Consider the following 20,157-nt stretch of genomic DNA (forward strand, 5'->3'; position numbering starts at 1 on the left):
TCGTGTTCATTTTCAGGAGGGACGGAACCCCTTCCCCAGAGGTCTCCTCCCCATCCTTCACTCCTCACTCAACCACAGGGCTTCACGTGAAGCTGGGGTTCCATTTTCTACATTAAACATTGCCTGAGAAATAGACCCCGAGTTAGGAAATCAGGCCAGAACTTTTGTTTTCTTTAATTCACTAAAGCTATAAATTAGACGAAATAGGCAAGTCTTTTTTTTTTTTTTTTTTTTAATCAGACGGAGTCTCGCTCTGTCACCCAGTGACAGTACTGGATGGAGTGCAGTGGAGCGATCTCAGCTTCCTGCAAACCCTGCCTCCCAGGTTCAACTGATCTTCCTGCCTCAGCCTCCCAAGTAGCTGGGACTACAGGTGTGTGCCACCATGCCCGGCTAATTTTTGTCTTTTTAGTAGACATGGGGTTTCACCATGTTGGCCAGGCTGGTCTCAAACTCCTGACCTCAAGTGATCTCCCCGCCTCGGCCTCTCAAAGTGCTGGGATTACAGGCGTGAGCCACTGCACCCAGCCGTGGAAGTCAGTCTTCTTAGCAAAAGGAATCACGGCACTAAAGAAAATGACGGGAGTGACACCAGATAGAAAGACACTTTATTACACTGCCCGCACACCAGGCCGGGACAGGAGTCACGCCTTAGAACCCTGAGCTGCTGTCCAGGCTGATGGAGGAGGGGACCACACATCAGCCACAGAGCCGGGCCCATCACATGGCTTCCTCCCTGAAGAACATCTCCCACACTGGGGCTTCCAACAACCCTCGCTCTGCATGTGCTGAAAGGACAGCGTCCAGAATCAGCCTCAGCCTGGACTTCCGTTAAACCATGGGAGGATAAGCTCATCGTGCTCACAGACGTGCACTCCTAGTGCCATGCCTCTAAACGTCCCCCAGACGGCGTCGGGGCTCTCGCCGGGGAGCTTGGCTACTGTCTCAATCCCCCGCCTGGCAGGCCTCACGGCCAACTTTCTTAGTGTCTACAGCAGACAAAGATGTCCACAGCCAGAGCTCCAAAGCCCTGCCGGCCCTGGTGCCACTGCCGCCTCTGCGTCTGGAGCCTGTGGGGCTCAGCTCTGCTGCTCCGGCCCAAGTCTGGCCTGCAGTCCCCTGTGCCCTTTGCAGGCACGGAGGCGGCTGGACATCCTTTGCATCACCAGCCTCTGGGCCTGCAAGCGCTTCCGGAGCTTTTCATTTTCCTTCAGAGTGAGGAAGAGTTTTTTCTTCAGGGAATCTAAGTCCAAAAGGGCATAGCTGTGATCAGATGGCTGCTTGGACGGAGGCCTTCTCAGGCCCGCAGGGCCGGCCGGCCGGCCAACAACCTCTGTTGCTTGTGGCCTCCATGGCGAGACCTGAGGACAGGGGAGTGAGAGCTGAGAGCTGCATCACCAGCAGGAAGGTGGGCCAGGGTGAGCAGGCCACCAGACACGCACCCAGCACAACCCCCGGGCAGCCGGACGCTCCTGGCTGGTCTCCCAAAATCCAGATGTGCCCATACCATGGTGGAGGATTTGGGGAGCTCTGAAACGCAGGCTGCACCCCCTGCCCCGCCACACGGGTCTCATGGCGGGTGTTCACTGGTTTCCATTTTGTTTGCAGCAAGTCATCCTGGGTCCAAGCACAGGCCACCTCTGCACTCAGTCTTACCTGTTTTACGGGGCCTTCGGCATTTGGGGGCAACTGAAGCTCTTCAAGCGCAGTGTCCATCTTTCTCCCAGGGCTGTCCTCTCCGGCCCCCCTCTCAGGGAGGACCTGGGAACGGCAGCGTGGAGTCAGGCACTATAGCCCTAGAGATGCAGGGCCCTCCTGCAGCTACTATCTGGGGGAGTGGCAACAGCCAGGGACCAGCTCCAGGGTCTGTGCCCCTCGACAAACTGCCAGCTTCCTCCTAGCACACACCCTGGAACTGAACTTTTTTTTTTTTTTTTTTTGAGACAGTCTCGCTCTGTGACCCAGGCTGGAGTACAGTGGTGCGATCTCAGTTCACTGCAACCTCTGCCCCCAGGGTTCACGCGATTCTCATGCCTCAGCCTTCTGAGTAGCTGGAATTAAACAGGCACCCACTACCATGACTGGCTAAATTTTTTTTTTTTTGAAACGGAATCTAGCTGTCACCCAGGCTGGAGTGCAGTGGCATGATCCTGGCTCACTGTAACCTCCACCTCCTGGGTTCAACCAATTCTGCCTCACCCTCCTGAGTAGCTGGGACTACAGGCACATGCTACCACACCCAGCCAACTTTTTTTTTTTTTCCCTTGAAATGGAGTTCCACGCTTTCACCCAGGCTGGAGTGAAGTGATGCGATCTCAGCTCACCGCAACCTCCACCCCCTGGGTTCAAGTGATTTTTCTCCAGAGTAGCTGAGATTATAGGCGCCCACCACCATGTCCAGCTAAATTTTTGTATTTATTTGGCGTGGTAGCAGGCATCTGTAATCCCAGCTACTCAGGAGGCTGAGGCAGGAGAATCACTTGAACCTGGGAGGTTGCAGTGTGCCGAGATCACGCCACTGCACTCCAGACTGGGTGACACAGCGAGACTCTGTCACAAAAAAAAGAAAAAGGGAATCAGGCACCATCCTTACTAGCAACAGAGATTCTTTTATATTGAAAAGAAGGAAGCTGAGAGGCTTGGGCCTTCCCTCCAGAAAAATATGGAATCCAAACTGGCATATGAGGAAAGGCGACAGCCCTGCAGGCCGGCCGTGCTGGGAAAATCCCGCCTCCCTGTCTCAACCCACAGCATAATTTAAACGTTCAAGTACCTGGTCCGGTGCACTCACCTTTTCTTTCTGAGAAGAGCTGGCATTTCCTCTCTCACTGGCAGGGTCTGTGTTCTCCCTCACCTGCTGCAAGAGACACACAGAGTGGATGCAGACCCCAAGAACCCTCAGAGCTCGGGGCAGGCCTCGGGCATCATGGTTGTCCCTGCTGCTTGGCCCACCGCGTGCCACAATCAACGAACGGTGGCTAAATGAAACTGACCTGAAGCTCAACCCAATTCACACTGCTCACTTGGTGTGCTTCTCTTTCTCCAAAGATGTCCCTAAATCATGGTCAGAGTGCCCTGAATAGGTCCCTGTAGACCTACTTCCTATGTGTCACCCCAGGGCCTGGCACCCGGCCCCACGACCGCCAGCACGCGGCAGAAGCCCAGCTCACCACTCGAGGCGCCACTGATGCAGAACCTGCAGCCCCTAGGCCAGCCCCAGTGCAGGGCCCACAAGGCAGAGCTGGCAGGGGCCGTACCCAGCTTCTCCCCACCAACCTGGCACTGGAAGCACTGAGGGCTACAATGACAAACGTCCCCCACTTCCAGTGGCTCAAGTATCATCTTTCCAGGACAGACATTACCACAAATACATGAAAGTAATTAGATGCTCATCTATGGACACACACCCCAAGCACCTGTGCTGTGCCAGGCAGCGTCCTGGGTTTGGGGCCTGAAGCAGGGAAAGCAGCCCCTGCCCTCATGGAGATTCTGTTCCAGGGAGAAGACAAAAACCAATGAGGGAAATAGGAAGGACAGCAGGGGCCACAGGGGACAGGAAGACCGAGGGGCAGGAAGGGGTTGGAGGCCAGCTGGGGTTTGAGGGTCCAGGAGGGCTTCCTGAAGGAAGGGACGGCCGACCTGAAGAGGTTGAGGCAGAGTGCATGAGGCCATCTGGGAAGGGCGCTGGGGAGGACAGATGGGGCAGGGCTCCCAGGCAGCCGCTCTGGGTGTGTTTGCTACGTGGCCACCTTGCTCTTCCCATCGGCTCCACTCTTCATTCACAGATCCCTTTCCTCTCCCGATAAATCCACCAGCACAGGGAGCTGCTGGCCTGTGGCCTGTCCCGCCACTGCTCTGCCTGCCCACTCCAGGTGGGTGCTCCTGTGGCCCAGAATCCAATCTCAAGGCTTCAGCATCCAACTCTTTGTGAGCCCTCTCCTTGGCCAGGCCCACACATCCCACCTCCACCAAGGCAACCTCTGCCTCCTGATTTAAGCGATTCTCCTGCCTCAGCCTCCCGAGTAACTGGGATTACAGGCGCCTGCCACCACCCCCAGCTAATTGTTGTATTTTTAGTAGAAACAGGATTTCAACATGTTGGCTGGGCTGGTCTCGAATTCCTGACCTCAGGTGATCCACCCACCTCTGCCTCCCAAAGTGCTGGGATTACAGGCATGAGCCACCACATCCAGCCATAGAATTATTCATTTTTAAAGTGGCTTTAATTTATGACTTTCCTTAAAGCCGAGGTCATGGCCAGCAGGGCCACAGGGCTGTGGACCCCGGAGGCGCAACAGTGCTGTTGTCACCGTAGTTCTTGGCCTTGGCTTTTCCCGCACATGTCGCCACCCCCATTGCCCCCAGCTGCTACAGTGCAGGCTGGATGTGACCAGACAGAAGGCACAGAGCCCTCCTACCTGTGTGGGGTCCTGAAAGGCAAACACCGTGGGCACGGCGTTGTGCTTCAGGTTCTTGCGGTTTCCAAAGGCGCTGAAGCACTCTGGCCGGAAGTGCTCAGAGCAGATGACCGTGTGCTGCTTGGGCTGGAAGTTGCCCCGGCCAATGTTCAGCACCCACTCCTTCAGCAGCTCCGGGCGGCTGAACGGAAACCTAAGGGCAGAGGCAGGGGATGTGAGGCCCAGCAAAGCTGGACCCGGCGCCTCAGTCATTCAGAATTTTCACATCACCACAGAGTATTTCCCTGGACAGCTGCAGACGTTCAGTCCTCTCGCTTTGTTAAATCACGTCTAATTTCTGGAAGCTTCTGTCACAGCTGTTAAAGCATTCTTAACAGGAAACCCGAGACCATGAGCATGGCCAGAGAGCCCAAGTGAGCTGTTTCCAATGCTACGTTTGCCAGGAGCCTGCCATGAGCCAGGCCCTGTTCTTCGTGCTGGAGAACGGGGGTAATGAGACAGTCCTCGCCCCCAAGGAGCTGATACTCTGGAGCAGGGGCACAGCCGACGAGCCACACACATGTGGACGGTGTCTTCCAGGGATGACAGTTGCTCCAGAGAACGGACAGAGGGAAGCCCTGGGGTGGTCAGGAAAGGCAGCTGAAGGGGTGATGTTTGAGCACAGACCGCAGGAAGTGGGAGCGCGAGTGATGCGGGCTTCAGAACGGGCAGCAGGAGTGGCCACTGACACAGGTCCGGCTGAGACAGCAAGAGGGAGTGGGGACTGCATGACGCAGAGCCCTGAGCAGTTGGGGAGTCCCTGGAGGCTCTAGGCAGAGGTGAGATGGAACCTGAGTCCACCCTGATTGCTGTGGGACCAGGTGTTGGCAGGAAGTGGTACTGAGAGGGCAGATTTGGATATACTTTGAAAGTCATGCAGTAAGGTTTGCCTGTAGATGGTAACATTGAGAAGGAAGGAGTTTCATGTTTGAGATAAAAGAAGTTACAGGAGGGCAGGTTAAGGGGATCAGAAGTTTGTTTTGTAGTGGATGAGCATGGTGGCTCATGCCTGTAATCCCAGCACTTTGGGAGGCCAAGGCAGGCCGACTGCCTCAACTCAGGAGTTCGAGACCAGCCTGGCCAACATGGTGAAACCCCATCTCTATTAAAGATGCAAAAATTAGCCCAGCATGGTGGCACACTCCTGTTATTCCAGCTACTTGGGAGGCTGAGGCACAAGAATCACCTGAACCAGGGAGGCAGAGGCTGCAGTGAGCCGAGACTGAACCACTGCACTCCACCTGGGCAACAAACTGAGAGTCTGTCTCCAAAAAAAGAAGTTTGTTTTGTATCGTAGGAGTTAAATTTGAGGTGCTTTTTAGGCTTCCCATGTGCTGAGGTGACAGACAGCCACACGCATCTGGAGACGTCAGTGTGGAGGCCAACCCTGCGGAACCAATAAGCCTGGGTGAGATGGGCCCCCTGGGGAGCAAGTACAGCTAGAAGCCACCCCTGGGCCATGGCCCACACCCCAGGGCTCCAACACTGAATGCTGGAAATAAGGAGGATCCAGCAAAGGAGACTGAGAAGAGATACCTGCAGCCAAGAAGTGTACCAGACGCCATGCGAGAAAAGTGGCTCAGGCTCAGGGGTCAGTTGTGTGAAATGCCACAAAGTCAATTAACATCACAAGGCTCACTAGTGACGTGACAGAGCTCTCATGGGAATGGAAGGAACGGCTTCAAGAGAGAAGGTGCGGCAACTCCATCCCCAGGTACATACCTGACAGAGGCAAAACAGATAGATGCACCGCAACAAGTCCCACCAAAACTGGCCAAAACAATGATTTTTTGTTTTGTTTTTTGAGACAGAGTCTCACTCTGTCGCCCAGGCTGGAGCGCAGTGGCACGATCTCGGCTCACTGCAACCTACACCTCCCAGGGTCAAGCGATTCTCCTGCCTCAGCCTCCTGAGTAGCTGGGATTTCAGGTGCGCACTACCACACTCGGGTAATTTTTGTATTTTTAGTAGAGACGGGGTTTCACCATGTTGGTCAGGCTGGTCTCGAACTCCTGACCTCAGGTGATCCAACCATCTCGGCCTCCCAAAGTGGTGGGATTACAGGCATGAGTCACCACGCCCGGCCTCCAGAACAATGTATTTGTCATCCAAAAAATGAGGCCACCCAAATGCCCTTCCATTGTAGAACAAATCGGTAAATTCTGGTACTTGCATTCAATGTGGCAATGAAATCAAATGAAGTGCAATCCACTCTGACAGAGGGCAGGATAGGGTTCTCCTTGGGCAGGAGAGAGGCGGGGGGCCTGGGAGGGGGTTCAGGTGGGGGGTCTTCCCGGGGGTAGTGATGTTTTATTTCTTATTTTGAGATGAGGTATGGCTCTGTCACCCAGGCTGGAGTGCAGTGGCAAGATTATAGCTCACTGCAGCCTCGAACCTGGGTTCAAGCAATCCTCCTACTTCACCCTCCCGAGCAGCTGGGACTACAGGGGCACGCCACCTTGCCTGGCTAATTTGTAAAAATTATTTGCAGAGACAGGGTCTCATTCTGTTGCCCAGGCTGATCTCGAACTCCCAGGCTCAAGCGATCCTCCCGCCTCGGCCTCCCAAAGTGCTAGGATGACAGGCTTGAGCCACCACGCCCAGCCGGTAACGTTTCAGTTCAGTGGCATTCAGCCGGGGGAAACTCGCCGGGCTGTGTACTTATGATTCGTGCATTTTTCTGCATGTACGTTATGTATACTTCAAGCAAAGCATTTATCACAAAACAGTGCAATGGGAGCAGAGGGAATGCGAGCGATGAGCACAAGCCGCCCTTCGGAGATGTGCCCAAAGTGGGTAGAGAAATGGTGCCGTGGCTGGACCTTGGAGAAAGCGCAACTTTGACCAAGGGCGATTGCTCCCGGGCCGGGCCAGGGGAGTGCAGCAGCAGACTCCAAAGCCTCCAGCATCCTCCCGCGACACTGCAAAGTCCCTTCCCACTGCCCGGACGCCCCTTGGGGGGTCCACTCCTCCACTGTACCGCCCAGGTGCCGCGCCTCCCTTCAGGGCGGCGCGCAGCGGGGGCTGTAGGGGCCAGGGCACAGCAAACCCCGGCCGCGGCCCGCTCGTCCGCTCAGCAGACACCTGCTCTGCTCCGGGCATGTCCCGGCCCCAGCTCCGCCAGGTGCGCCGCTGACCCTCTGTCCGCCCCTCGCCGCCCCTCGCCGCATCACCACGGCGGGCGAGGCGGCGCCAGCCCCTCTGGGCCCAGGAGCTTGGCCTGTCCCCGGGCCGCACGCCCTCGAGCCTCCTGGGTGCTCCCGCCCAGCGTGCCAAGGCCTCGAAGTCGGTTCGCGGGCCCCGGGTCTGGGCCTCCCGCGACCCCGGGTCCCCGCCTCTTACCGGTGGAAGGTGAGCTGCTTCCTGCGGCTGCTGTAGCGGTTGCAGCACTGCCGGGCCGCACACGACTTCGGCATCTCGAGCCAGGCCCGGCTGCCCCCAACAAAGATGGCGGCGGCGGGGCCTGCGGGGAGGGGAGGGACCTGCGGGGAGGGGCGGGGCCGCCGGGAGGTGGTGACCGGCCTGGCACGGCTCCAGGGCGCGCTCATCCCGCCATCCCAGCCACCCGCGTCTCCCCAGGGTCGGACGGGACCTGGGGCGCCACGTCAAGGGGTGCTCCAGGCCGCAACTCAGGCCCGAAACCCCAACTCCTAGCCTTGGGCTGTGCAAGTCTTGCCCCATTCGCCAATGCCCGTCGCCTTTCACCTCCTTGCTTTGAGCACCCAACCAGGACTCTTAACCACTCACAGCCTTGGACAACTGGAAACCAAAGGCCAACCCCTCAGTGTTTTTAGGGCTTCGAGGTGTGAATAGGTCTGGACTCCTCTGACGTCACTGGAGGTGGTACTAGTTGGCCACTGGTGGTGTCAGTTCAGAGGCCAGACAGCTCACTGCCTTAAGTTTGGTCACTGGGAACCCCCAAACGTGAAGAGGCAAAAAGGGCAACCAAGGGGGAGGGAGATTCCAGCTCCAGCCTTGCAGAAACTCCGAGGAGGCTGCAGCTTTCTCAAAGCAGGCTATAGGGAAGGCATCATCTTGTGAGAAGAAAAGAAAAAAATTGGTCAGGCGCAGTGACTCACGCCTGTAATCCCAGCACTTTGGGAGGCTGAGGCAGGCGATCACCTGAGATCAGGAGTTCAAGGCCAGGCTGGCCGACATGGTGAAACCCCATCTCTACTAAAAATACAAAAATTAGCCGGGCATGGTGGCACATGCCTGTAATTCCAGCTACTCAGAAGGCTGAGGCAGGAGAATCGCTTGAACCCGGGAGGCGGAAGTTGCAATGAGCCAAGATCGCATCACTGCACTTCCCAGCCTGGGTGACAAGAGCAAAACTCTGTCTCAAAAAAAATAAATAAATCAATCAAAAGTAGGCTAACCACTCACTGGGGCTTGAGCTAATCCACAATCTGATGAAGAAACTGCAAAAACCATTCACATCTACTCATCCTGTGGTTTGTTTCTGAGGAATTCACCAGCAAGGTACATTAACTCCGTGGACATTTTCCATCCTACTAAGTGCACACTGAGAGGTTGCCTTCCCAGAGACTTGATGTAATCATGGTTTGGGGAGGTAGTGAGTAGAGAAGTAACACAACTGTCCTTCAGCACACAACACGATTGCCTGAACCTTGAATCATGAACCTCAAAGTAGCAATATATTTATTTACAAAATATACAGTTTCACAGAAACAGCTTCGCTTTATACACATAAACTTTAAAATTACACAGAACCATGTAAACGATGTGAAGTGTCTGGCCTGGCCAAAGCTGATGGGAGGGCCTACTTTTGGGGTGACATCCTTCCCTCCCCTCACTTCATTAGCCACCAACCAGGAGCCCCAGATGGGTCATGCCTAATTTGCATATAAAGAAGCTGATTGCAGCTGCCCAGCTCAATCTAACACAAAAACCAAGGTGTCCGACTTCTTAGACACCACCCACAGGGACAGATCTGCTAAAAGAACAAAAATGCAATCAAGGAAACAAAATGGAGATGAGTACCACATGCATTCCAGAGGCGTCGAACCTTCTAGCACACATGACAGTTGCCAGGGCCGGCAGTTCCACTCTAAAGTCACATGGATTCTTAAATGCACCTTTAAAAGCTTGTGGAATTTTTTTTAAAAAAAGAAGAAAACCACTTTGGAGCTTTGGTTATTCATGTGGTGAAGACACTGGACAGGCATTATCTCAGGGCAGATCTTTGGCAAACTCCCCTCCAACGCATCCTGGCTGTTTGCCCTGGTCAGAACCAGACAAGTGTCTGGAGAGAAGGTAGTTTCTAAACCAGCTTACTATTTTTCTCTATAGAACCTCCCCCTTGGAGATCTTCACAATAAACTGGCTTCAGAAACTATTTCTCTCTCGTTTCATGTTAATACAAGCAACAGAACTTTAAAAAAATAAGACGGTTGGACAAGTGTGAAAGATACTAGGACAAAAAAATGCCTCTGATTAGCCAAATTACGGTTCAAGCCCCTTGGTGCTTCAGTGGGGGAAGGTGGGAAGAGTCTGCCTGGTGGCCTGGCACAAAGGTGCCACATGAAGGGGAAGCCCCCAGCAGGGAGAACGCGGGCCCATCCCGCTGAAAACAAACATGACTCGCTTGAGTATTCTTCCCTTTCCATGCCTTAAAGAAACAACGCTTATGAAAACCTACCAATCAATTAGAAAATGTTTTGAGAACAAGTACTTGAACTGCTGAAGAGCAGTATTCTTTTCAGAGAAAGCCGGAGCCCCTCTCCCTTCTAGCCCCAGAACCACCAGTGTTCCGGGGGCACCCTGCCCTCGAGCAGAGTTCTTTCACAGCCTCCGGCATCAACTCCCAGGTTTCTCCAGAGCTGGCCCTCACAGGGGCCTCCCGGGTCCAGGATCCCAGCTGAGATCTAAGGAACTCGGCACAGTTCCAAGGGGTCATCCTGAAGGCCCATGTTACCCTCTCACTCACTCACCAACTCCAAACAGAAAAAAAGGACTCAAGTCCTAACCTTGCCCCGTGGAACCGGCAGGCCAGCCTGTCTAAAGGGCACACAAAAATCACCCAGCGGAGAGGCCTCCCTCCCAACTCTCCTTTACCCTATTATTTAGAGGAACACCATGCGGGTCCCAGTGATTGCCTAACCTTTATGCTGCTACCAGAATGAGGTGAAAGGAAGAGAGAAAGACAGAACCTACGAGTTCCCACACTCGCGAACAGCTGGCCTGGGCCCCACCAAGACCTCACACACCAACTAAGAGGGCACTCAGCAAGAAATCAGCCAATACTTTTGGCTGCATCGTGCAAAAAGACAGGGTTTTTACATCGTGCAAAACAGGAAACTGAGTTATGAACACGGGCCACCTCAACCCCCCAACCAACTCCCTTTCCACAGAGAAGTGGCCACATTGTCCCTTTTAACAAACAGAAGGAAACCTAAGAACCACGAGCTGACCCGCCACCCCAGCGCCCTTTGAGGGGAGCCCGAGGCCTCCCGCCAGTGCCTCCCCCAGCCTATCAGGCAGCAGCTGAGGCAGGCAGAGGGCAAGCCACTAAGTAGGGGCAACTTGGATGGTTGCTGTACAGACACTTTTGGTAAAAGACTTAACACGCAAGAAAAAGCTTACACGTATGGCTGTTCATTAACAGGCCGGGGAAACCGAACACCTCTCCCCAACACAGTGGAAGCAGAGTAACAGCTGGCACTGAGCCCAATCAGCGGGAATCTCTTAGCGAAGATAGCAAAACGCACAGCTACCATGGACCCTCATTTTCAAACGAGCCAAACCCGCTGCACGTGGGTGTCCAGTCCACCTCCACTGCAGGAAACGCAGCTCTGGCAGCATCGCTGGCCGGCAAAGGTGCATTCGGTCACCAGCTATGTACAGTTTCTACCTCGGACAGCCTGTCCTTTTGCTTAGGCACCTAAATGGCAGGGATCTGCCCGCACCAGAGCTGAGAGTTCTGTGCTCAACTAAGAGAAGGGCAAAAAAGCACACCGTCGCTTCCGATTCCACACTCGCAGCCTCCTCGCCAGTCAGCAGTCAGTCCAGGAACAGCTTCCGGGAGCCCGTCCGCGAGCGGTTGGAACGGCGGATGTCAAACTTGGAGTCCCGGCACTTTTGGCAGACAAACACTTCCGGAACATTGGATTTCCGGATTTTCGCACAGGACAGGTGAATCCAGGTGTGGCACTCATTACACTCGATCATGGGGCGGCCGGCAAATGGCTTCATGCAGAAGCAGGTCACGAGGTCCCAGGAATCATCATCTGGAAGGAAAGATACTCTTAACGAGGGAAGACAAATTCCTGTCGTTCCTCGCCATCAGCTGGGTTTCTATGAAACCCACTACTCAACTGACGAGAACACTTCCAATTCCCACTCGAAGCTGACACTTCTCTCTGAAAAGGCTTTGGGAGGCCGAGACGGGAGGATCACGAGGTCTGGAGATCGAGACCATCCTGGCTAACACGGTGAAACCCCGTCTCTACTAAAAAATACAAAAAACTAGCCGGGCGAGGTGGCGGGCGCCTGTAGTCCCAGCTACTCAGGAGGCTGAGGCAGGAGAACAGTGTGAACCCGGAAGGCGGAGCTTGCAGTGAGCTGAGATCCAGCCACTGCACTCCAGACTGGGCGACAGAGGGAGATTCTGTCTCAAAAAAAAAAAAAAAAAAAAGGCACAAGGGGCTGCAAAATGTGTGGGAACCAGGTATTACCCAGGAGATGCTTATTTTATTTTTTTTCCTGAGACAGGGTCTCACTCTGTCACCCTGGCTGGAGTGCAGTGGTGCAATCACACCTCATTGCAGCCTCAAACTCCTGCACTCAAGCCATCCTCCCACCTCAGCCTCCCAAGTAGCTGGGACTACAGGCACACACCACCACACTAGGCTAACTATTGTTTTTCCTTTTTTCTCTTGAGACAGAGTTTTGCTGTTACCCAGACTGGAGTGCAATGGCGGGATCTTGGCTCACTGCAACCTCCACCTCCCGGGTTCAAGTGATTGTCCTGCCTCAACCTCCTGAGTAGCTGGGATTACAGGCACGCACCACCACAGCCGGCTAATTTTTTTTATTTTTTTTTAATTTTTAGTAGAGTCGGGGTTTCACCATGTTGGTCAGGCTGCTCTCGCACCCGACCTCGTGATCTGCCCGCCTCGGCCTCCCAGAGTGCTGGGATTACAGGCGTGAGCCACCGCGCCCAGCCTTTTTTTGTATTTTTGCAGTGACAGGGCTTTGCCATGCTGCCCAGGCTGGTCTCCAACTCCTGAGCTCAAGCAATCCACCCGCCTTGGCCTCCCAAAGTGCTGGCATTACTGGTGGAGCCACTGCGCCCAGCCTGGATGCTTATTTGGATGCTTACTTAGAACTATATCCTTTTGGCCGGGCGCGGTGGCTCAAGCCTGTAATCCCAGCACTTTGGGAGGCCGAGACGGGCGGATCACGAGGTCAGGAGATTGAGACCATCCTGGCTAACACAATGAAACCCCGTCTCCACTAAAAATACAAAAAAATTAGCCAGGCGTGGTGGCGGCGCCTGTAGTCCCAGCTACTCGGGAGGCTGAGGCAGGAGAATGGCGGGAACCCAGGAGGCAGAGCTTGCAGTGAGCCGAGATCGCGCCACTGCACTCCAGCCTGAGCGACAGAGCAAGATTCCGCCTCAAAAAAAAAAAAAAAAAAAAAAAAGAACTATATCCTTTTTATGTTCTGAGGTCTTGGAATCTCAGCTGTCTCTAGCGGCAATCAACCCCTTCCTAAACATCTCGATATCCACATTCCTGCAGCTCTTCTCCTCCTTGGACACTGGGGCTGTCACACTCTACAGAAGGAACCAGACCCTCTGCCCCAGAGAGATGACCACTTAATAAAATAACCTCTCCTCTAACCACCAGCCAGCAAGTCATCATCCTTCAGAGACTCCTCACCTGAGTCCACCATGATGTCCTCATCATTGCCAGTGCTGTCCTCGTCTCGGAACACCACCTGCTTTCCCTGCCGGACGATAGTCCGTTTGCCTTCAGTTTTTATTTCTTTGACCTGATCAGGTGACACAGTGGCACAAGATCCACTGGAGGGAGTATCGGAGTCCCAGCCCGAGCAGGGGTCGCTGGGAGCCTGGGGGATATCCTGCAAGGTGGGACTCGTAGGGGTCTCCACATAGGGGTCAGTGGCTTCCAGCTTCAGCAAGCCACCCCTGTACCCCTCCTTCCCGGGCGCATCGCTGTCTCTGCGCTTCCTCTTCTTCTTCTTCTTCAGCTTGTCGGTTTTCTTTCTGTCCAGCAGGAAGTTACTGGGCTTGGCTCGCTGCAAGAGAGTGGGCTGCAGGTGGCTAAAGCAGCGGTCAGAGACTGGCAAGGGCACTGAGGACGCGATGTCTGAGAAACCCGCATCCCAGCCGTCGCTGTCAATGGTACCAGCAGTGCTGTTGGCAGGGCTGGGGCTGCTCCTTAAAGGGAGTTCCTAAAAAGATAAAGGTGGTGGATTCCAGTTACTGGTGACAAGATCCAGCCCAGACCAGAGCATCCCCAACTACCCAGCCAGGTCAGACCTCCAGAGACATCCGCACAACTTTGCGCTTCTCTACCCATCAGCATCACACTTGAAGCAACAGTACCACAAGTTCTGGCCGGGCGCGGTGGCTCACACCTGTAATCCCAGCACTTTGGGAGGCCAAGGCAGGTGGATCACCTGAGACCAGGAGTCAAGACCAACCTGGCCAACATAGTGAAAGCCCATCTCTACTGAAAATACAAAAATTAGCTGGGTGTGGTGGTGGGCACCTGTAGTCCCAGCTACTTGGGAGGCTGAGGCAGGAGAATCACTTGAACCCGGGAGGCGAATGCTACAGTGAGCCAAGATTGTGCCACTGCACTCCAGCCTGGGTAATGGAGTGAGATTCCGTGTCAAAAAAAAAACCCCCCAAAAAAAAAAACCACAGTGCCATGAGTTTAATGTGATGCCACAAGGAGAGAAACTCCCTGCCGAACCCTCAGCCCCATCTTAGAGACAGGAAATTAATCAATGTGCAACAGGTGTCTGTGGGAAGGAGTGCTGTGGACACCCTATCCTGTCTGCTCATCTTTCCCTGATTGTAAAACCTCTCCTTCCATTTGCCCTCCTAAGAAATATATTAAGTAAATTTAAATTAGTTTTGAGAATTTCCTGACACTCTTAAAAAACTAGACATTCCAAAATATTGCAAAATCCAAGTAGGTAATTACTGCCCCAAAGCAGTGAAGTAAACTCTGTGGTTCCTTCAGATCACAAGTATATCATCTGCAAACAGTGGCAACGTTCTCGTTGTTAGAAAACAGGCATTAGGCTGGGTGTGGTGGCCCACGCCTGTAATCCCAGCACTTTGGGAGGCTGAGGCGGGTGGATCACCTGAGATCAGGAGTTCGAGACCAGCCTGGCCAACATGGTGAAACCCCCTCTCTACTAAAAATACAAAAAAAATTAGCTGGGCATGATGGCGGACGCCTATAATCCCACCTACTTGGGAGGCTGAGGCAGGGAGAATTGCTTGAACCCAGGAAGCAGAGGTTGCAGTGAGCTGAGATCGCACCACTGCACGCCAGCCTGAGCCACAGAGCAAGACTCCGTCTCAAAAAAAAAGAAAAAAAGAAAAAAAGAAAGTAGGCATTAGCCACCTATGTTGGCAGTTTGCCTGCTAGAAATGTACTGAATGCAGCTGGGCACAGTGGCTCGTGCCTGTAAATCCAACACTCTGGGAGGCCAAGGCAGGAGTATCACTACCTCGCGTCCAGCCTCGGCAACACAGTGAGACCTTGTCTCTGCAAAAAACATAAAATTATGGCCAAACACGGTGGCTCACGCCTGTAATCACAGCACTTTGGGAAGCCAAGGCAGGTGGGTCACTTGAGGCCAGGAGTTTGAGACCAACCTGGTCAACATGGCGAAACCCTGTATCTACTAAAAATACAAAAATTAGGTGGGCATGGTAGTAGGCCTGTAGTCCCAGCTACTTGGAAGGCTGAGGTGGGAGGATCACTTCAGTGCAGCAGAAAGAGGTTGCAGTGGGCCAAGATCATGCCACTGCACTCGAGCCTGGGCAACAGAGCAAGACCTGTCTCAAAAAAAAAAAAAAAAAAAAAAAAAGCTGGATTCTTCAATTTTGAGCTTAACAGAATATGAAAGAGGCCTGAAGTTTGAGCACCACAGCAGCTCTCCTCCAGTCCTGTCCTTTTCTCAGCAAGCAAAAAAAAAAAAAAAAACCTCCTTCATCTACATCAAGTTGTAGCCGTGAGTTCCTGAACACAATAATGCGCATTTCGGGCAGACAGGGAGCTGAGAGACAGCACGTGCACCGAGTCCAGCCATCTGGTTGAACCCCAACCTCCACCACTAATTAGTAGGTGACCTAAGGCAAAGTTTTCCCTCTCTATGCCTCAGTTTCCTCATCTTACAAACTGGAGATAAAAAAAATAGCACCTACCTCATAGCATTACAAAGGCCAAGAATAGTGTCCAGCCATGGTCAACAGTCAATAACTACAGACCCTTATTAAGAGCAAGCAGACGGCCAGGTGCAGTGGCTCACGCTTGTAATCCCAGCACTTTTGGGAGGCCGAGGCGGGCATCATGAGGTCAGGAGTTCGAGACCAGCCTGGACAACACAGTTAAACCCCGTCTCTAGTACAAATACAAAAACTAGCTGGGCGTGATGGCGCACCCAGCTACTTGTGAGGCTGAGACAGGAGAATCGCTTGAACCCAGGAGGTGGAGGTTGCAGTGAGTCACAATTGCACCATGGCACTCCAGGCTGGGCGGCAGAGCTAGACTCCATTTCAAACAAACAAACAAAAAGAGCAAGCAGATATCACATACTTTATTTGTAAATAAACTTTCAAAGTTTACTAAACTGGCTGGGTGGTAGCTCATACCTGTAATCCCAGCACTCTGGGAGGCCGAGGCAGGCAGATCACCTGAGGTCAGGACTTCGAGACCAGTCTGGCCAACAAGGTGAAACCCTGTCTCTACTAAAATACAAAAAAGAATTAGCTGAGCGTGGTGGTGCACACCGGTCATCCCAGCTACTGAGAAGGCTGAGGCAGGAGAATCCCTTGAACCCGAGTGTGGAGTTTATGCCACTGCACTCCAGCCTGGGCGACAGAGTCAAGATTCCATTCCAAAAAAAAAAAAAGAAAGTTTACTAAACCATTTTCTAGACAAGCCTGCATTTTCTACCAGAGTTTTAGAACCATTTCCCTAGCTAATTCAAACTCTCAAGAAACAGATTTCTGCCAGACTAGTGACTGAGGCCACCACAAGCAGCCCCTTCCAAATCTACTGACCCACTGACCAGTCAGAAGCCCACAAGCTTGCGGCGGAGGCACTGGGGTTTGACTACCCATCCAGAAAGGTCTCAGAAACTCAGAAGATTACCTCCTTGGGATAAGGGATGTAGCCAGCATAGGCCAAGACAAAGGTGCAGAATTTGTTGAAGTCTTCCACCGTCCTGCGCCTCTTGCAACTGGGGGAGTATTCCTATTAAGGGGAGAGAAGAGGGAATGTGTTTGAAGGAGAGGCTACTAGGCAGAATCACAGAAACAAAAGTAAGCTGGAACTTTTGTAGTCAACCACTCAAAAAATACCGTTAGATTTAAATGGTCCACAAACAAGATAAGGTAAGTTCAGGTCAAGAAATAACACCATTTTCAGAAAGTAGAAAGAGGAGTATTAAGACTTTATGCCAAGAATGCAGGGAAATCAGCTGGGAGATAAAAATGTGTACAAAGGACTATTTCTTAGAGCTCATGTGGCATTCTCTGACGTTATCTATTAGTCTCCACAGGTCTAACAGGAGAAGCTCTAATAACTACTTTTTTGCTACAGATTTTACATTCTGAGTATGAACTGCTGCAGCAGCTGTAACTGATGTTAAGCGATTCAAAAATCAACCACTCGCCGGTTGCAGTGGCTCACGTCTGTAATCCCAGCACTTTGGGAGGCCGAGGCGGGCAGATCACGAGGTCAGGAGTTCGAAACCAGCATGGTGAAACCCCGTCTCTACCCAAAATACAAAAATTAGCTGGGCGTGGTGGCGTGAGCCTGTAGTCCCAGCTACTCAGGAGGCTGAGGCAGGAGAATCGCGTGAACCCGGAGGCGGAGGTTGCGGTGAGCCAAGATCACGCCACTGCACTCCAGCCTGGGAGACAGAGCAAGATTCCGCCTCAAAAAAATAAATAAATAATCAACCACTCATTCTCCAGAGTTCTCGGAGACCTGGACCCTGGAGCTGATTCCTGGCTGACCCTGCCAAGCTAGCACCACCTGAGAACCCCTCTCTCGTGCTCAGAGGGTCCCCTCAGCTCTCCCAGCAGTCGGGATGCCAGGCACCCAAATGTCTCAACTCACAATAAACCAGGAACCTTACTGCGAAGCTTAGTCCTACATTTAAATGGAATAGTGGAGGTTTTTGCTCGCGGGTCCCAGCCCTATTCAATCTAGAAACACCCATCACAAGAAGAGATTTTCTCCTGAGAGAGAAGCACGGAGAGATGGAGCTCTTATTTGCTCCTAAGCAAAACAAGTGTGCTGTATTGCTGTTTATTCGCCCAGCACGTTCCCTGAGGTTCCTTTCAGTGCCTTGTCCGACCCACCCCCATTCTTTCCGAGGTGCTGTTACCCGGCCGCCGGTCTGCTGGGGAAAAGCCAGAGGGGAAATGGGGGGCAGGGGTCTCGGGCCGCCCCTACCGCCGCGAGGAGCAGGCGTGCAACCAGCGGGTTTCCTTTCAGAAAGTCAGTCGCCTTAGAAAATTGTTTTCTCAACCTGGTTCAAGCAAACCTGCTCCTCTCCCACCCGCCTGGACCCCAGGGCCGTCCACGGAGCGGAGGGGAAGGCCCGCGGTGACCGCGCTCCCCGCACTGGCGAGCCTGCCGAGCCCCGGGAACCGCGGGCCGCCACCCCGGTCTCCAACTCCCGCGAACAACTTTTCTTTCGGCGGGGAACCAACAGAAGTGGGTCAAGAACCCGAATGCCAAGTGGAGGGCGGCGGCGGCCTCGGGACGGGGACGCGCGGGAGGCACCGGCGCGGGGAATGGGGGGGCTCCACGCCGCCCCCACCCGGCCCACGCCGCCCGCCCGGCCGCCTCCTCCGAAAGCAGATGGCGGAGCGGCCCCCACCCGCCCTCCCGCGGCAGCCGCCCCCCGCGACACTCGGCCCCGGAAGGTGCGGGGCCCATCCCGCGGGTATGTGGGAGGGGGCGCCAGGCAGGATTCGGGGGTCCCAGGCCTGGGGAGGCCCTGCGAACTCCCGGGGGCGGCAGCGAGACCGGCGGGCTCCTGCGCCGCCTCCCCTCCCCCACCCGCCCGCGGTCGCCGAACCCGCACTCGCGACCCCAACGCGCCTCGGCTGGGGGGAGGGGACCGCGCGGGGGGGCGGCCGGGAGCCCCGAGGGCTGATCCCCGGAAGGAGGGGGAGTGAGTCGGGGCGGAGCCAGCAGAGCCCGCGGGCGGGGGGCGGGGGCCCGAAGGGGGAGGCCAGCGCGCCGGGGGACGGTGGGTGGGGGCAGGACTCGGGTCCTCAGAGCGGGTGGGTGGGGGCAGGACTCGGGTCCTCAGAGCGGGTGGGGCCCCCGAAGGACTCGGCCCCCGGGGGCCGTAGGGGGCGGGGGCCGATTGGGCCGCGCGCGGAGTCAGGGGGCGGGGCGCGGGCCACCGGGCCCGGGGGATCGGGGGAGCAGCCGGGGGCCGCGGGAGCCGACCCCCGTCCGAGGGGGGCCTAAAACTCCTCTAGAGCAACCCGAGCCACGGGCGGGCGGCGGCTCGGACCGCGTCCCCGGGGGCGGAGAAAGAGTAAGCAGGCCGGTGGGGAGGGGCTGGGGGCGCCGACAGGTCCCGGGGCGACGCGAGGCCGGAGAGGGGCGTCCACGGGGAGAGAAATAGGCGCAACGGCCCTGGGGAAAGGGCGCGGGGAGGACGCGGAGGTCCGCGGAGGGGACGCGGAGGCGAGGCCCGGTGGGGAGAACCGAGCGCGGGCCCGAGCAGGGGGCGGGGGTTGGGCTCCAGGGGGGGCCGACAAGGGGAAAGCGGGGGAAGGGGAGGGCGGCGCTCCGGGCGACCGGGGGTCCGGCTGCCTGAGGAGAGCAAAATCGCGGAGGGGGTGGTCGGGGGCGATTTGGGCGCACAGTTTCACTCACCTCCGAGTGGAAGGCGGCGGCGCAAGAGTCAGAGTCCATGTTCCGGGCGGGGGGCGACGGCTGCGAGAGTGCAGGAGCTGGGATGCGGGAGCGGGGCCGCCCGGGGCTGGGGGCTCGGGCGGCTGCGCAGGGCGAGGGCGGACCCGGGAGGGGTCGCCCGGGCTGGAGGTGATGGGGGGCTCAGCGCGTCGCTTCTCAGGCTGTGACCCCGGACTGGCGCTTCCACCGCCGAGCGGAGTGGACGATGCAGCTCCCGCGGCGGTAGAGGCGGGAGAGTGGCTGCGGGGGGCGGCGGCGGCGAGCGGGAACCCGACCGGCTCCCCGACCTGACGCCCAGTTCGGCTCGTGTCTCGGGAGGGAGGGCGGGAGAGCCGTGAGGCCTGTCGGGAAATGTAGTCTGGGTGACGACTGGAAGCCAGCGGAGAGGGGGCGTGGCGCGGGGGGCGGGCGCGGTGCCTTGTGGGAGTGGTAGTCCACGGCCCGCCAATACTGCGCACAAAGGAAGCCTTGGGGACTCCAACCCCCATGAGGCTCCGCGGCGGCGGCCCGGTGTGTGG

The 20,157-nt window shown here is 55.4% G+C and overlaps 2 protein-coding genes across 7 annotated transcripts; both read right to left on the reverse strand.

Moving 5' to 3' along the window:
* Positions 1-56: 56 nt before the first annotated feature.
* LOC105479468 (THAP domain containing 3) lies at positions 57-7,940 on the reverse strand. Of its 6 annotated transcripts, none has more exons than XM_071067206.1 (5): positions 7,800-7,933; positions 4,419-4,611; positions 2,792-2,854; positions 1,657-1,761; positions 57-123 (listed from the first exon to the last, which is right to left on the reverse strand). In XM_071067206.1, exons 1-5 carry the CDS (start codon positions 7,871-7,873, stop codon positions 58-60), a joined length of 501 nt encoding a protein of 166 aa, XP_070923307.1. In that variant the 5' UTR covers positions 7,874-7,933; the 3' UTR covers position 57. The 6 variants fall into 6 exon arrangements, with proteins under 6 accessions (XP_070923307.1, XP_070923303.1, XP_011735759.2 ...); XM_071067202.1 differs by having other exon boundaries at positions 2,792-2,857; XM_011737457.2 differs by lacking the exon at positions 57-123 and adding an exon at positions 587-1,361 and having other exon boundaries at positions 7,800-7,940.
* Positions 7,941-9,088: 1,148 nt separating this feature from the next.
* Positions 9,089-19,922, reverse strand: LOC105479889 (PHD finger protein 13). The gene is made up of 4 exons (XM_024792218.2): positions 19,601-19,922; positions 16,844-16,945; positions 13,364-13,898; positions 9,089-11,707 (listed from the first exon to the last, which is right to left on the reverse strand). Exons 1-4 carry the CDS (start codon positions 19,637-19,639, stop codon positions 11,481-11,483), a joined length of 903 nt encoding a protein of 300 aa, XP_024647986.1. The 5' UTR covers positions 19,640-19,922; the 3' UTR covers positions 9,089-11,480.
* Positions 19,923-20,157: the final 235 nt, after the last annotated feature.

Source organism: Macaca nemestrina, chromosome 1, assembly GCF_043159975.1.
Source record: "Macaca nemestrina isolate mMacNem1 chromosome 1, mMacNem.hap1, whole genome shotgun sequence".
Lineage (NCBI taxonomy): Eukaryota > Metazoa > Chordata > Mammalia > Primates > Cercopithecidae > Macaca > Macaca nemestrina.

Coding starts and splice junctions, on each gene's coding strand:
- LOC105479468 (XM_011737453.2), bottom strand. CDS start 7,873: ATGCCGAAGTCGTGTGCGGCCCGGCAGTGCTGCAACCGCTACAGCAGC. Junction 4,612..7,799: donor AAGCAGCTCACCTTCCACCG/GTAAGAGGCGGG, acceptor CTCTGCCCTTAG/GTTTCCGTTCAGCCGCCCGG. Junction 1,362..1,656: donor CCGAAGGCCCCGTAAAACAG/GTAAGACTGAGT, acceptor CCCTGTCCTCAG/GTCTCGCCATGGAGGCCACA.
- LOC105479889 (XM_024792218.2), bottom strand. CDS start 19,639: ATGGACTCTGACTCTTGCGCCGCCGCCTTCCACTCGGAG. Junction 16,946..19,600: donor CCGCCGCCTTCCACTCGGAG/GTGAGTGAAACT, acceptor TCCCCTTAATAG/GAATACTCCCCCAGTTGCAA. Junction 13,899..16,843: donor ACATCCCTTATCCCAAGGAG/GTAATCTTCTGA, acceptor TTATCTTTTTAG/GAACTCCCTTTAAGGAGCAG.